This window comes from Dipodomys spectabilis, unplaced genomic scaffold (assembly GCF_019054845.1).
Source record: "Dipodomys spectabilis isolate Male_0828 unplaced genomic scaffold, ASM1905484v1 ptg000175l, whole genome shotgun sequence".
Taxonomy (NCBI): domain Eukaryota; kingdom Metazoa; phylum Chordata; class Mammalia; order Rodentia; family Heteromyidae; genus Dipodomys; species Dipodomys spectabilis.
Window position 1 is genome coordinate 21,113,708 of NW_024870852.1, and position 15,691 is coordinate 21,129,398.

At 50.9% G+C, this 15,691-nt stretch overlaps 1 protein-coding gene across 11 annotated transcripts in view; it reads right to left on the reverse strand.

Annotated features, from left to right (window-relative positions):
- Nucleotides 1-15,691, reverse strand: part of Zmynd8 (zinc finger MYND-type containing 8) — an 89,608-nt gene that overhangs the window by 20,846 nt on the left and 53,071 nt on the right. For all 11 annotated transcript variants that reach the window (XM_042694508.1, XM_042694502.1, XM_042694501.1 and 8 more), the window contains 4 exons: nt 14,955-15,070; nt 8,599-9,080; nt 2,519-2,659; nt 475-624 (listed from right to left, as the gene is read on the reverse strand). In XM_042694508.1, coding sequence (XP_042550442.1) covers nt 475-624; nt 2,519-2,659; nt 8,599-9,080; nt 14,955-15,070 — 889 coding nt within the window. The remainder of the gene's footprint in view (nt 1-474; nt 625-2,518; nt 2,660-8,598; nt 9,081-14,954; nt 15,071-15,691) is intronic.

Sequence of the window (15,691 nt, forward strand, 5' to 3'; positions counted from 1 at the left end):
GAGTGTTTCAATTCCCTTTCCCTTCTGTCTCCCCAGCACAAGTGGCCCAGGGCAATTAGCCACCGAAGGTGATGGGACACTAAAAGGGCATTCTGGGAAGGCTTCTAGGAGGGGGTGAGGGCTGAGTGGCCATGTGTGCGCAGCCAGCCTGGGAGGAAGAGGCAGAGCCACGGGGCAGAAGTGTGTGCCTTGTGGGGAGGGCCGGCTGGCAGGGAAGGGCCAGACCCTGCCAATGAGTGCCAAGATGCCACTGCGTCCTAAGAGGGGGACAGAGGGGGCTCCACACGCCCCCTCCTGCATGCAGAGTTTGGGAGCGGCCTCACCAAAGAATAAGCTTGGATGTAGTCCCAGAGCTCTGCTGAACCGTGAACCAGAAAACCCATCACCAGGGGTCCGACCCAGTGCGAAAGGGCCGAGGGCAGAGCAGGGCGTCCTCCCGGGGTGGTGGCTGCAGCCCGTGGGCCGCACACGTACCCAGCTGCGCCTTGCAGCTCTCGATGGTCTTGTCCAGGTTCAGCTGGAAGCGGCTTCGGATCTGCCGCTTAGGCGAGATGAGGGGCACGGGGGCCGCCTGCTGCACCGCCTCGCTCAGCTCCTTCAGGTCCATCTCGGCTTTGCTGCGGTCTGCAAGGACACCGGGCACAGTCAGGGCCGGAGCCGGGCGCGGCCCACACACAGCACCCAGCTTCCCGCCGGGCAGAGCCGGGACGGGAGATGACGGCAAATGTGTTTGGTGGTTTCACCCCATCCATCACCCGCCCTGGAGGATGGAGGACTGACTGAACATGCCAGCCTCGGGGTCCAACGTCACCAGGGGCTCCCCACGGCCAAAGGCTATGGCACGGGGATCACTCTCCAAACCAGCAGACACAGCGACACCTGCCAGCCAGAGGTGGGGGGACAGCTCCCCCAAACCCTCAGAAGCACAGAATCTACAACAAGGACAGGCTGTCTGTCATCCACAGAGCCTGGATTCTGTTCTCAGCTGACCCAGCCCAAGGTTCCACTGAGAAAAGGAAGGAAGCCGTGAGGGGGACCTCCAGCCTGTGTGTGTATGTGCACACGCGTGCGTGTGGGGATGCACAGGCATTCCACCTGGAGGATGGCGTTATACAGAGGATTTGTCCCACATACAACCCGGGGGCTGACATGTGTTCCCAGGTGAGAAGCACATCCCAGAGTCCCTCCCCCTCTAGCTTGCACCAAAAGTGTTGAGCAGCAGAGGCAGATTTCCAAGGGTCACTGAGCTTCCATTTCCTGAATTCATTCTCACCCCTTCTGCTGTCTCATCTACTGCCCCACACCACTAGAGCAGAGGAGACAAGGCAGCTGGCCGCCAAGAACCCAGGACGTAGGAGGGGCACAGTACAGCATCTGCTCAGTCTCCAGGAGTGCCTAGAGATCCTCTGACCAAAGCTTTGGTCAGACTGCCCATGATGCAGGAGACCTGGAACTCCAAGAACCTTTGTGGGGGCCAGGACAGGGACCCTCAGCTTCCCCAAGCCTCCACTGCCAAACGCATACACCAACGTAAGGGCTCAAGAGCTCAGCGCATCATGCAGAAGCGTGAGTACATGGGGTGCCTGGGGAGGGGGAGGAGGGGGAGGACAGGACCCAGCCAACCACTGTGAGCTGGACTCCACCCCTCCCTCCTCTGTGCTCTACCCATCCCTCTTCCCCTTCCACCCATCCTTCCCTCCTCCTACCTCCATCTTCCTCCACCTCTCCTCTACCCAGTGGAGCTGTGGCTCAACTGGTAGAACACCAGCCTTAAGTGAAAGAGCTAAGGGACAGTGCCTAGTCCCTGAGTTCAAGCCCCAGGAGACAGACAGACAGACAGACAGACAGACAGACAGACAGACAGACAGACACACACACACACACACACACACACACACACACACACACACACACACACACACACACACACCAGAAGTGAATTAGTGAAACCATATACCCCAGTAAACTGAGCATAAAAAAGATATGAGTTGGCGGGGTACCGGTGGCTCATGCCTGTAATCCTAACTACTTAAGAGGCTGAGATCTGTGGATCGAGGTTCAAAGACAGCCCAGGCAAGAAAGTCCATGAAACTGATCTCCAGTTAATCAAGTTAATCATCAGAAAACTGAAGTGGTACTGTGGCTCAAAGTGGTAGAGTGGTAGTGAGTAAAAGAGCTCAGGGACTATGCCCAGGCCCTGCAAGCCCCATGACCAACAGAGAGAGAGAGAGAGAGAGAGGAGTTTATGAAACTCATCTGCGATGCATTGGAAAGCAGGGTTCCAGGGATCAAGGGCAGCCCTCTTGCCAACCTTGCCCTAAGCTAATTCCAAGTGAAATGACTTTGTGCCAAGGAGCTGCAGGAAATCCCTATGCCCTGCTCCTTCTCCGGGAACCATCACTTACACACACACGTTTGATATCTGTGCAGATTAACGAGTTCAAGGTTCAAGAACCACAAAAAAAGTGTGGACGTCACAGCCTGCAGACACAGCCCCAGGCACCACAGAAACACTGACCCAGGTTGAGGTTCAGGATGCTCCCCGTGGTGCACGGCCTCTCCACCTTTGTCGTGATGGACGCTGCTACTTGGGGAGAGAAAGGTTTCGGGCTCCCAGACAGGCTCCCCGCTTGGCCGGCCTTCGTGGAGGTTGGAGAAGCTGAAAACAAAGTGCGTGACTGTTAGAAGTCAACTTTACAAAGCAATAAAAAACCAGCCAGGTGTGGCCCCGAGCACCGAGGGGAGGGCAGATGTGAAGTGTACACGAGGCAAGCCCATCACGGCCTCATGGACGGGTGGGACAGGAAGGGCTGACCATTTCATTCCAGAACAACGTTTCTTTCCCAACGTCAAACTGCTCAAGCCCCAAGCAGTCGGCCCCCTGGTTATTCTATTCAACCCAAAGCTCTAAGACAAATCAGCTAAGCTGCCCCTGAAGCTGGTTTGGCCCATTCTCGGGTGTAAATCTCAAAATAAACAGTGATTGAACCGGAACATCGCACTCCAGATGTGGCGATCAGCAGCCAGGCTCATAAAAGGCCTGTCATCTGCGTGGGGGAAGAGAACGGGCTGCTCCCACACAGCCGGCATCTGCTAGGGCCCAGCCTGAACCCTGGCCACCAGCCTCCAATTCAAAGGCTCACGGGCTGCAGGAAGCCAGACTCACCAGCAGATGGCGAGAGAGAGACACTGATCATTCATCCAGAATGGTCCCCTATGCCAGGGGCTTAAACTTAGCTTTCTTTTCCATGGAAAAGGATGTGGAGCTGGGCCCTTTTAAATAAAGCTAGCTTGGGCTGAAGGCCTAACTCAAAACAGAACTGCCAGGTCGCCTGAGCTGGATGGACGCAGGGATTCTGAGGTGATCGGCTACCTCCCCCACTAACTTGGAAGCATGGGTTTCACCATCGGAGCAAGGGGCCATCAGCCTGGCACCACCCTGCCCCACATGCCAGGCCATCCCTACCCCGCACCATCCCTGCCAGGCCCCGATGGGCAAGGCGCACAGGTGACTTTGGTTGCCACAACTAGGGGAGAGGGACTGCCACTGCAAAGGGACTGTTGACACTGGTAAATACCCCTCAGTTCTCAGGAAAGCCCCAGGACAAAGTCATCTGTAGCCAGGGGCCACCACTGCTGCTCCATTGAGAAGATTCCATAGGAATGCAGAGTCCTGGGGCCCCGAACGCCCGAGGCCAGAGGGTACGGAGCGAGTGGGGGACAGGTCAGCACATGTCTACTGGTACCAAGCACATGCTCAACTAACATCAGGAAGACTCGAGCCAGGTGCTGGGCTCACACCTAGAATTCTAGCTACTCAGGAAGCTGAGACCGGAGGATCACAGTTTGAAGCTACCCTGGGCAGGAAAGTCTGTGAGACTCGGATCTTCAATAAACAAGCCAAATGCTCAAAGAGATGGAGCTGGGAATGTGGCTTAGTGGTAGAGTGCTTTCCTAGCATGCTTGAAGCCCTGGGTTCCATTCCTCATACCACATACCCAGAAAAGGCTAGAGTGGCGCTGTGGCTCAAAGTGGTAGAATGCTAGCCTTGAGCACAGAGAGGCTCATGGGCAGTGCCCGAGTCCTGAGTTCAAATCCCAGGATGAGAGAGACAGAGTATGATAAACAGACAGAAGGAGCAGAGACAAAGACATTGAGTGACACAGAGTCAGAGAGAGAGAATCACTAACAACTTTAAAAACTCCTAAATGAGCCTGGCACAGAACCTGCCCTGTGTGGGTCCTTTTGTAGGGCCGGGGCGGTCCTACCACCATTCCAACCACTGTCCCTGAACACACACAACCCACAATACTCGTGACACATGAAACAGGCCCACACAGGACATCATGCAAGACATACTGCCAAGCAACCCTCTCCCGCGAGGGTGTCTTAAATAATTCCCAAGTCTCAGGAGCTAAAAATACCCACAGGATGAACTCGGTGGGCGGACAGAAGACTGGAGCCTTTCTCCTTGTAAGCTCTGAAACAAACTAGCAAAGCCAGCAGGGAGGGAGGGCTCTGCACAGCTGCAGGAAATGTAGCGAGACAAAGCCTCTTGGGACAGCCAGGGCACCCAGAATCCCACTGGGCATCTACTGAAAGATCCGAAGCCACACCCAACCTATAAAAAGTATTGTTTCTTCTAGAACATTTCTTCTTGAATATGCTGTGTGTGTGTGTGTGTGTGTGTGTGTGTGTGTGTGTGTGTGTGTGTGTGTGAGTCGGGGCTTGAACTCTGGGCCTGGGCACTGTCCCTCAGCTCTTCAGCTCAAGGCTAGTGCTCTACCACAGGGCTATTTCCAGTTTTCTGTGGCTAAATGGAGATAAGAGTCTCACAGATTTTCCTGCCTGGGCTGGCTTTGAACTGTGAGCCTCAGATCTCAGCCTCCTGAGTCCAGCGTGAACATTGGCACCCAGTGAATATTCCGTATTTTAAGGGAGAAAACAATGATGCAAAATGAGATGTGAAGACTGAAGAATCTTAAAGGATGAGAGCTGAGTAATTAGAATTATATCATCAGTGCTAACATTCAAGTGGGAGGGAGGGGTGAGATGGTTCAAAGGGGTCACAGTGATCGAGAGGCACTGTATGCATGAACTGCTCTGTTGATGGCAACTCCTGTGGACAACTACTTAAGGAAAATTACCATATTAAAAAAAAAAAGCGTGGGCTATGAACTGTGGTTCTCGGCAGGATCCCGCAGGGAAAGCAGGCAAGGTAGGGGGATGTTGTCCCCGGACACAGCTGTGTGTATGTTGGGCTGCTGTTGGTGTGGAGTGGGTAAAGGCCAGAGAAGCTGTTCTACATCCCACCTTGCCCAGGGGGACCCCAAGGCGGAGCTACCCAGCCTGCATGTTGGGGGCTAAGCTTGACAGTGACTTCTGTAGACCATTTTAGGCATCTGCAAAAGCAACACTGGAAATGCTTGTTTCAATTAAACTTTGAAACACATGCCAATCCTTTCAAAAAGCCATAAATCTCACCCAGAGGAAGCTCTAATTGCCTTTGAAGTCAAATAATTTAATCAAGATTTTACACTCTGATGTACGATTCGAAGTGTGAGCTAAATCGCACCATTTATTTTCTGCAGTTACAAAAATCTCAGCCTGCGCTCACTGCAGGGCTGAACACCAGACACGCAAGATCGGGTTCCGTGGGAGAACAGAATCCTCCTGCCCACAGCCTCTGCAGGCCGGACAGGGGGAACGATTCACAATAACCTCACACACAGCCTGCATGGAACCAGGAACTGGTATGCACACCTGTAATCCCAGCTACTCAGGAAGTTGAGATCTGAGGACCACAGTTCAGAGCTAGCCTGGGCAGGAAGGCCTGTGAGACTCATCTCCAATGAACCACTAAAAATTCAGAAATGGTGCTGTGGCTCAAGTGGTAGAGTACTAGCCTTGAGCAAAACAGCTAGCCCTGAGTTCGAGCCCCAATACTAACACCAAAACAAAACAATGCTAACCCTGCATTTGAAGGGCTGGCAGATTGTGTGAGGTGTAGCTGGACCATGTTGCACACTACCACGTTGCAGATAGCTGAGGATAGACTAAAGACACTGCTAGAAATGCTGACTTGCAGGGTTTTAACATGGAAACCTACTCAGAAAACAGGCATGCGCCGCCAGACACAATCCCAGCCCTTCGAGAGGCTGAGGCAGGTGGATCCCTTGAACTCAAGTGGTTCAAGGCTAGGCCTGGGCAACACAGTGAGACCCAGTCTCAAATTAAAGAAAGAAGCTTAAGCTCAAAATTGAAAAACAAAAAAAGCAGCTGGGAAACTCCATGAGACTCTTATCTCCATAAACTACTCAAAAAAAGCCGCCAGTGGAGCTGTGCCTCAAAACGGTTGAGTGCTAGCCTTGTGTGAAAGAGCTCAGGACAGAACCCAAGCCCTGAGGTCAAGCCCCTCAACCAGCATGGAACAGAAAAGGAAAAGGGCCGGGCGCCGGTAACTCACACCTGTAATCCTAGCTACTCAGGAGGCTGAGATCTGAGGATCATGGTCCAAAGCCAGCTCACAGGAAAATCTGTGAGACTCTTATCTCCACTTAACCACCAGAAAACCAGAAATAGCCCTGTGGCTCAAAGTGGTAGAGCACTAGCCTTGAGCTGAAGAGCTCAGGGACAGTGCCCAGGCCCAGAGTTCGAGCCCCATGACTGACAAAAAAAAAGGAAAAGGAAAGAAAAGAGTTGTTATTCATAGTTCTCAAGAGTCACTATGTCTAAGGTGGGGTATCTGAGGGTTCCTTGAAAAACCAGTACTACCTAGCAATACTGAACCCACTTTCCCACTTAGCAAGAGCTCACCACAAGAAAAGCTCAAGGAACGCCCCAACTCAGGCAGCAGCCGTGCAGTGTGACAAGTGCCTCCCTGCAGCTTTCCCAACACCAAACGAAGAAGAAGAAGAAGAAGAAGAGGAGGAGGAGGAAGAGGAAGAGGAAGAGGAGGAAGAGGAGGAAGAGGAGGAAGAGGAGGAAGAGGAGGAAGAGGAGGAAGAAGAAGAAGAAGAAGAAGAAGAAGAAGAAGAAGAAGAAGAAGAAGAAGAAGAAGAAGAAGAAGAAGAAGAAGAAGAAGAAAGTCTTCCCTCGCTATCTCACAGATACTCTACCGTGGAGCTCTGAGGCCAAAGGGCCATTCGCTCAGAGGGGGCCAAAGACCAGGCCCAGGGAAGTTCTAATGACTCTTTGGGTATCTTGAAAACCAGTACCGGTGGGCAAGGTATCCATTCCAGCCCGGAGCTCCACTTAGGGGAAAGCAGAACATAATCCACTTTGGCCATGGAAGATTGCGGTAGGGCTGCTGGAGCACATGCTGAGAGCAAGGAACTTCTCAGAAGCTAAATGCCATTCTTCAGAGGACAGATGTGAGCCTGAGCTGCGTGATCACCTGAAGGAAAAGTTCTAAGCCTGCTTTTAAAGAATGACTGATTTCTGTGTGTAGTTCATGTTGCTGCCCTTAAAAGTTCCATGGTGGGAAGATACATCTGGGGTCCTCCTGATCTGAGACATGATGATCTCACCTCCTTGACTCCCGGGTCTTGGTGGATCGTGGGATTTAAGCACATCCCTGTTTCTCCTATTAAGTGCTAAGCACCACTGCAACCACTAGAGGGCAGCAGGATGCAGGGGAAAGAAGAGGGCCAGGATCCAGGATGGGGCTGGGCTTGGGCTCCTCCCTCACACAGAGGCCTTGAGATTCACTCAGCTCCTCCGGACACGGGGCTCTAATAGAGGCTGGCCACCACAGGCCTACAAGCTAACAAAAGTGGGCAGCACCTTGGAGTTGGGGGGCGGGGGAGAGAATCCAAAAGAATAATGGGTCACCAAACGTGGAACACCCGTGAATCTGCAAATTTCAGTGTCTACCAGCTAAGCTGTAGTGGAACCCAGGCAGCTGTTGTGGATCACTGTAAGAAAGACCCGGAAGGCCCACAGTGCTTAAACAGAGCAATTTGTTAAGAATAAAACAATTCTCAGCTGGGTCTCTAGTGTACCTCCCATCCATAATCCTAGCTACTCAAGAGGCTCAGATCTGAGGATCCTGATTTGAAGCCAGCCTGGACCAACAAATCGAAGACGCTTTATCTCCAATGAACCAGCAAAAAGCACGAGGGGGAAGTGTGGCATAAGTGGTAGAACGCAACCTTGAAAGGAAAAAAAAAAAAGCCAAGGGAGAGCTCAAGGTCCTGAGTTCAAAGCTTCAGTTCTGGCATGAGAACAAAATTAAATGAAAATAAATCTAATAAAAAAATTAATGAAATGCTTCCGCATGCAAGTTCAAGGCCAGCATTGGCCACCTAGGAAGACCTTGCCTCAAAACAAAACCAAATGAAAACAAAAGCAAACAACAACAAAAAACACCTTCAGAGCCTGTAACCATCACCTCGCTCCAGAAAGATGCCAGGCTCCTGCCCAAAGACACATGGAGAGTGAGTGGGAAAGACTGGAACTCGAGATGAACATCTGGGGACCTCCAGCTCTAACTCAGCACATCTGTAAACACCCACCAGCTCAGACCCCACAGGTGTGGCACCAAGGGCAGCCAGGTGGGTCTATCATAGCTTCCGCCCCGCCCCGCCTGGGCCTGACCTGTACTCTTGTCTAGGAAGTCCATGGACTCCTCGCTGGCACTGAAATGGCTGGACGTGGCCTTCTTCTCAGCGTCCGGCTCCACGTCGGAGCCCGTGTGCACAGAGGAGTTGGTGCTCATGGGGGACCTGGGCATGTCCGACAGGGAGATGCGGCGGCCGGGGGCCCCGCTCAGCATGGCCTTGCCCATCAGGATCTTGGGCGAGGCTGTCATGTCGAAGTTGAGCTTGACCTTCTCCTGCTTGTCAAGCTTGGCTGTGCCGGCGCTGGGGTTGCTGGGGTCCAGCAGCATTTGGTACTGGCTGTTGGGCGTGTAGGGTGTCCTGAACGGAGAGTAATTAAAGACGCCAAACTTCCGGCGGATATTGTCCACGTAAACTTCCATCTCCTGCATGGCGCTGTTGAAGATACTTTTAGTCTTCTTCACAGAAAAAGGAATTTCTTTAGACATGAGGTAGCAATTATTTATTGGAACCCAGGCCCTAGAGGAGCAAAAGAGTCACGTCAAGTTTTGTTTCTAAGGGTGTGTGTGTGTGTGTGTGTGTGTGTGTGTGTGTGTGTGTGTGTGTTTCTAAGGGTGTGTGTGTGTGTGTGTGTGTGTGTGTGTGTGTGTGTGTGTGTGTACACTCTGGGGCTTGAGCTCAGGACCTCTCATTCTCCCTTAGCTTTTCCACTCAAGACGGGTGTTCTACCAGTTGACCAATCGTTCCACTTCTACCTGGACTTCTACATGGACTTTCCTGCTGAGGCTGGCTTTGAACCATGATCCTCAGATCTCAGTCTCTTGAGTAGATGGGAATACAGGTATGAGCCACTGGTGCCCAGCTTCATTCCCACCCCCCCTTAATGCAACCCAAATTAGCCTAGCATGTCTGCTGAGATTCTTCAACACAGATTCTTTTTAAATAAATGCCTTGGTTTGGATGATTAATTATATATAACCCACTTAACAAATGTGTTCTGCCATAAGGAAATAACAAGAGCGTCAGAACCCCGAGAAGATGTGAAAGGCGCCACAGGCCTGGTTATGTTAATCCAGGGAGAACACAAAAATCCCTTTGACTGCCAGCCAGAAGAGAATAAGAGTTCCTGATCTGTACCCTCCACTATACCCCAAGGACAGAACTACCCCCAGAACTCATGAAAGGACACACTGACAGAGTTCTCTGCTCACTGAAACAGGACCAAAAGGAAACTGCACAGCTCTACTTCTAATAGGAGAGTTTGTTTTGTGTTGTGCTTTGGTCTGATTTGTTTTGTGACCTCACTCTCCACCCTCCTGCTCAGCAGAGTGCTGGGATGACAGGCATGCACCACCACACCCAACAGGGTTTCTTTTGTTTTGGCTTGAACTCAGCGCTAGGTGCTCTACTGCTTGAACCCACACAATGCCAGCTCTTTGAATGTGGGATCATTCATGAAAAGTCTTTAGTTTTGGGGAGCATCGGACCCACCAAATTCGCTCTTCCCCCGTCAGCACCCTCTTCCCGTTGCATTTGGCACAAACTAGAGAACAGAAAGCCAGGAGCTGCTTTTCGAGAATCAGAAGCCAGCGTGACTATGGGAGGGGCGGGGACCACAGAGGCAGAGCCAATAGGAGACATCAACACCTAACGGTGCGAACACTTCCGGTTCACCAGCCTGACCCTGGTTTGCAGCTAGAATCTGCTGGGAACGTGGTTTTCCCAGGGGCCTTTGGGTTTGAGGGGGCACAATGGAAGCCAGTGGGGAGTGAAAAATGGGGGGGGGGGGGGAACACACAGGGTAGAGATCAAAGGGAACTGGAGGCGTGTCAGCTGCTATCCAGGGTGGTCAGGTGGGGATCTGGACCCAACCCTGCCCGGCTGCCCACATTCTCCCGGCTGCCCACATTCTCAAGAGAAACAGACAGCAGGCTTCTTCCCTCTTCAATGGCTGCCACTGAATTCCTGATTTCCATAAGAAATGAGACCTGACCCCAGGGCGGAAGTCAGCGTGGAGAATGGCCAACTGTACCTGAACACCACAGAAACATCTAGCCGTTCTCAAGAGTCCCCAAAATCAGCGATCTCTCATGTACCCCAGAGCCACCTATCTGCCAAGACCTGGAGACCTGGACATCCAGCCACCCCTACTCCTCTAGGTGAGAAAGGAGGCTGAGCCAGAGTCAAATGACTCAGAGAGGCAGCCAGTGACCGCGGGGCTGTGCCAGGCAGTGATGCCTCCAGCGAGTGGAGAAAACAAAACAAAACAAAAGGACACGGGCCTGTGGCCAGTCCAGACACCAGCTTCCCAGCCAGAGGCCAGTCAGTCCTGTTACCCAGGTTCGCCCAGGCTCTATTGGCTTCAAAGCGTACTTGCTTCCTCCCAGGTTCTGAAGTATCTTGAGTGGAGCCTTGACAGGAAGAGCAAGCTCAGGAAATACTTAATGGGAAATCGGATTTGCCTTACTGTATAATACACCCAGAAGAAGCAGCCCACTGCAGTTCCAACCTGCCGATTGCTGCACCACGGCCAGATAAGTGACCCTGGGCAAGGCATTACCCTCTCCAGACTTCAGTTTTCTTTGAATATCAAGAGAAAAAGCCCTTAGCTGGGAGCGGGAGGCTCACACCTGTCATCCTAGCTACTCAGAAGGCTGAGATCTCAGAATCATGGTTCAAAGCCAGCCCAGGCAGGAAAGTCTATGAGACTCTTATCTGCACTTAACCACCAGCAAGGCCAGGAGTGGGAGTGTGTCTCAAGTGGTAGAGCACTAGTCTTGCACAACCCAGGCCTTGAGTGGAAGCCTCAGGACTCGCACCAAACTTACAAAGCAATCTCTTTTTCCCATCATTTATCTGTCTCCCACCCTAAAGAAAATACCACGCTTACATGAATAGGAATATTAAAATTTTTGTACCAGGAAAATAAAGGCAGTCTCTACACAGTGCACGCTGGAAGCAATGTCAGATTTGTTCATCAAGTTCTCCAAGCATATAATGACTATTCTACAGGAACTGTATTTTTACGTAACTGTGTGCTAGGTGTCCAAATAAAACAGAAAAGAAAAAAAAAAAGCAAGCTATTTCTTTTAAAAGACAACAAAAGACCATTCAGAACATGCCTGCTCAGGCACACTCTAGGGGTGACCGGCCTGACAACTGCCTGTGGATTTCTGCCTTGACCTGGTCAGCTAACGTAAGCTCCACCCCTCAGAAAGGGGCAGGGCCGTGACCCAGGCGCTGGCTCCTCGGGTTTAGGGGAGAGGCTGTCTGACGCGAGGTCAGCTTGTCATGCGCACCAGCAGACCGCTCCAGAGCCACACTGGCTCACTCACAGACTCCGCCTCCTCACCCAGCCGCCAATCATAGACACATCTGTCCTGCAGGTGCGGATACTGCATCACTGTGGCCTACTCTAACCAGCCTTTGCAATGGACCCTTCACCCCGAATGAACCTAACAGGGCACACACTTAAGAAAACAGACAACTCTACAGATCCTAAGAGGAACTCACAAAGGAAGAGGAAAAGTCTGGCTTCCTCTCGCTCCTGGCCACAACCAAGGACTAAACTGCCAAGTGTTTGGCTTGGTTCTAATTTGTGTTTTTTAGTGCTGGGGTTGAACTCAGTCAGGGTTCCTCAAGCTAAGCAAACTCTATTCCACTTCAGCTATATCTCTACTGCGGTGTCTTCATTTTGATCATGAAACAGAATCTCAAGCTCCCTTTGCTCCAGACGGCCTGGCACTCCTAATCCTTTCTTGGATTACAGGCAGGTCTCTCCACACTGAGCTACAGTTGTGTTTGGGGATGACCTCTGAAAACAGTTTCAGCATGGCTTGTGTCCCAGCCTTTGTACCATCTGAGAGCAGGAAAGAAGGAGAAGCCTGCAGGTGGTCAGCACAGGGAGACGGGTCAGCCTAGTACTCCAGCACAGCTCTACCACCAAACTTTCTGCTGGTTGATTGGAGACAAAAGTCTCCGGACCTTTCCTGCCCTGGCTAGGTTTGAACTGCAATCCTCAGATCTCAGGCTCCTTAGTAGCTAGTGGCAGGAATCCACACAGTACTACCCTAAAGAATAAGAATCTGTGGGACTGGGAATGTGGCTTAGTGGTATTGTGTTTGCCTAGCATGCATGAAGTCCTGGGTTCAATTCCTCAGTACCATACAAACAGGGAGAAAAAAGCCGGAAGTGGTGCTGTGGCTCAAGTGGTAGAGCACTAGCCTTGAGCAAAAGAAGCTCAGGGATAGCAACCAGGCCGAGTGTTCAGGCCCCAGGATCAGGACCTGAATCATCACCACTGGGCACTGGTGGCTCATGCCCATAATCTTAGCTACTTAAGAGGCTTAGATCTGAGGATTGCAGTGTGAAGCTAGCCCCAGGGCAGGAAAGTCTGTGAGACTTATCTCCAATTATCCACCAAGAAGCCAGAAGTGGAGGTGTGGCTCAAGTGGTAGAGCACCAACATTGAATGAAAAAGTTCAGGGACAGCCTTGGACCTGACTGGAGTTGAAGCTCTAGTACCAGGTCTCCCCCCACACATACACACACGTACACGTACACACACAACAACAACAAGAAAGAGCTATACATCCTTTAGTCCCCTCTTCTCCCATCACAGCAGGAGAGCCCAGGTGCAGGGCTCCCAGCGTGCCTCACCTCACTCTACCCACTCTGTGTCCAGCCAGCCCAGCTACACATCCTGAGGGGACAGATCCATGTGCAGCCTTCTCACCAATCACAGCCCTGGTAAGGCCTCAGGCTGAGCAGGAACCAAGTGAGAAGTTTATTTGTGCTAGTACTACGGCTTGAACTCAGGACCCTTAGCTTTCTCACTCAAAGTTGGCACTCTGCCACTTGAACCATACCTCCAATTTCTGCTCTAAAAGAAAAAACTGCTTAGAGCTAAGAGTCTTCATGGACTTTCCTGCTCGGTCTGGTTTTGAACCTCAATCCTCAGATCTCAACCTCAGCCTCCTGAGTTCACAGGCGTTGAGCTGCCAGCCCTGGGCTTAGAATTTTCTTCTTTGGTCTGGAAAATCTCAAGCAAAATCTAACCAAGTGCTATTTCAGATGTTTTACTTTTAAAATGTAAACCGTATTTCCTGTTTATTCTGGGTGAGTATATAATTTTACTTTCTTATGTATTTAAATAGTCCCCTTTGGCACTTTTGTACTCTAACTGCTTGGAGGGGAGGGGGGAGAGGCAGTCCGTGCCTCATCTAATTAAACAGAACTTGCTTAGAGGGAAGCAGGGGAGCTGCATCAGTCTGTAGGCACACAGGGGCTCTGTTCGCTGCTGTTAGCTGGAGGAGAGGGGAGGGCAGAAGGCGGGAGGGGGGGGCTTATGCCTGTCAAAACAGGATCTCCTTATAATTTCCCATTTTTGCTACAGAGAAAAGGGAACAGGAGGGAACTGTTTTGCATAATGGCAAGAGATTCATTTATTGGCAGGCTGGGAAAATACTTCCGATCCCTGAAAGCATTATTTTGAAAGGCAATTTGCTCAGGTTTAATTTACTCCAGGAAAAGAAAAAAAAAAATATATATATATATATATATACATATATATATATGTATATGTATGTGTATATTTGCCTAGCAGCACTTAAAATAGCCACAGAACTCATTCCCATGCTGGCTTCCATCAACACAGCCATTACAGAAAGATTATTTTCTAACATACCTGAAGAAATTAAAGCCTGCACATTGGACTTAACACAGCACAGGAAAATATTTTACAACTATACAACTCACGGTTGGTATATCACAACAGTAAACAAAACAATAATCACATCAGCTACCAATATAAGAATTGGCTTGGGGGAAATGGTAACAATAAGCCTGGTGTCAGTGGCTCATGCTTGTCATCCTAGCCACTCAGGAGGCTGAGATCTGAGGATGTTAGTTCAAAGCCAGCCTCCATTTTCAATTAAACAGACTCTTACTGGGTGCCCGTGGCTCACGCCTGTAATCCTAGCTACTCAGGAGGCTGAGATCTGAGGATCACGGTTCAAAGCCAGCCTGGGCAGGGAAGTCCCTGAGACTCTTATCTATAATAAACCGCTCAGAAAACCAGAAATGGCGCTGTGGCTCAAGTGGTAGAGTGCTCACCTTGAGCTGAAGAGCTGAGGGACAGTGCCCAGGCCCAGAGTTAGCCCCACAACCGACAAAAAAAAATCAATCAATCAATAAAATAAACAGACTCTCGTTGGCAAATTGCCAGACTAGAGAGGCATGAGCAAAGAAGCCCTGAGTTCAAATCCTAACACCATCAAGTGTGCAGGTGCATGGACGCGCACACACACAAAAAGATGAGTCTAATAGCTACACTTCTCACTCAATGATTCAACCGAAGGTATGAGAAAGTTCAAAGCCTGATGTAACGCTCACCTGTCATGCTGTCCAAAGAACCGAGCATCCACCTGTCCATCTTTATCTCGCAGAGCTTTTGCGGGCCAGAATGGAAACCCCTTCAGCTTTGCCCACACCAATGGGTGTGGATTACTCTAGAAGAAGAAAAACAAGATGGTGAGTTTTATATATTTGGTGCCAAGATCCACACTGCAGTTTGCTATGAGAGGTTGTTGCAGGCAAGTGGGAAGTGGTACAAGCCTTTAGTACCCCAGACATGGGTCCCTAAGCAGGGCTAGCCCGAGGGCTACCTCCTAGGAGGTGGCAGCTGGGGAGGGGCTTCAAAGAGAAGATTGAGAAGAATACACAGAAAAATTCACAAAACTACATTGAGCAAGGTAGCTCAGACCTGTAATCCTAGCTACTTAGAAGGCCAAGATCTGAGGACTGAGGTTCAAAAACCAGCCCATGCAGTAAAGTTGGTATGACTTCAACTCCAAAATAACCAGCAAAAAAGCTGGGCTGGAAGCATGGCTCAACTGGAAGAACACCATGGAAGCAAAGCTAGCTGAGCAAGCCAGTGCAAAACCAGGTTGAGTCCTGGCTCTGCTGTTATCAGGGTTAACCATGAGCACAAGAATGTGCCTTTCTATGCAACACTCTCTGGAGTGTTTGGAGCAAATGCACTGGAACAAGCATAGAAGGGGTAACCGCAACTCCGTGGGCTCACTCCGGGCCTCCACCTGGGCTCAGCTCCTCAGACGCTTCTCCCCCAA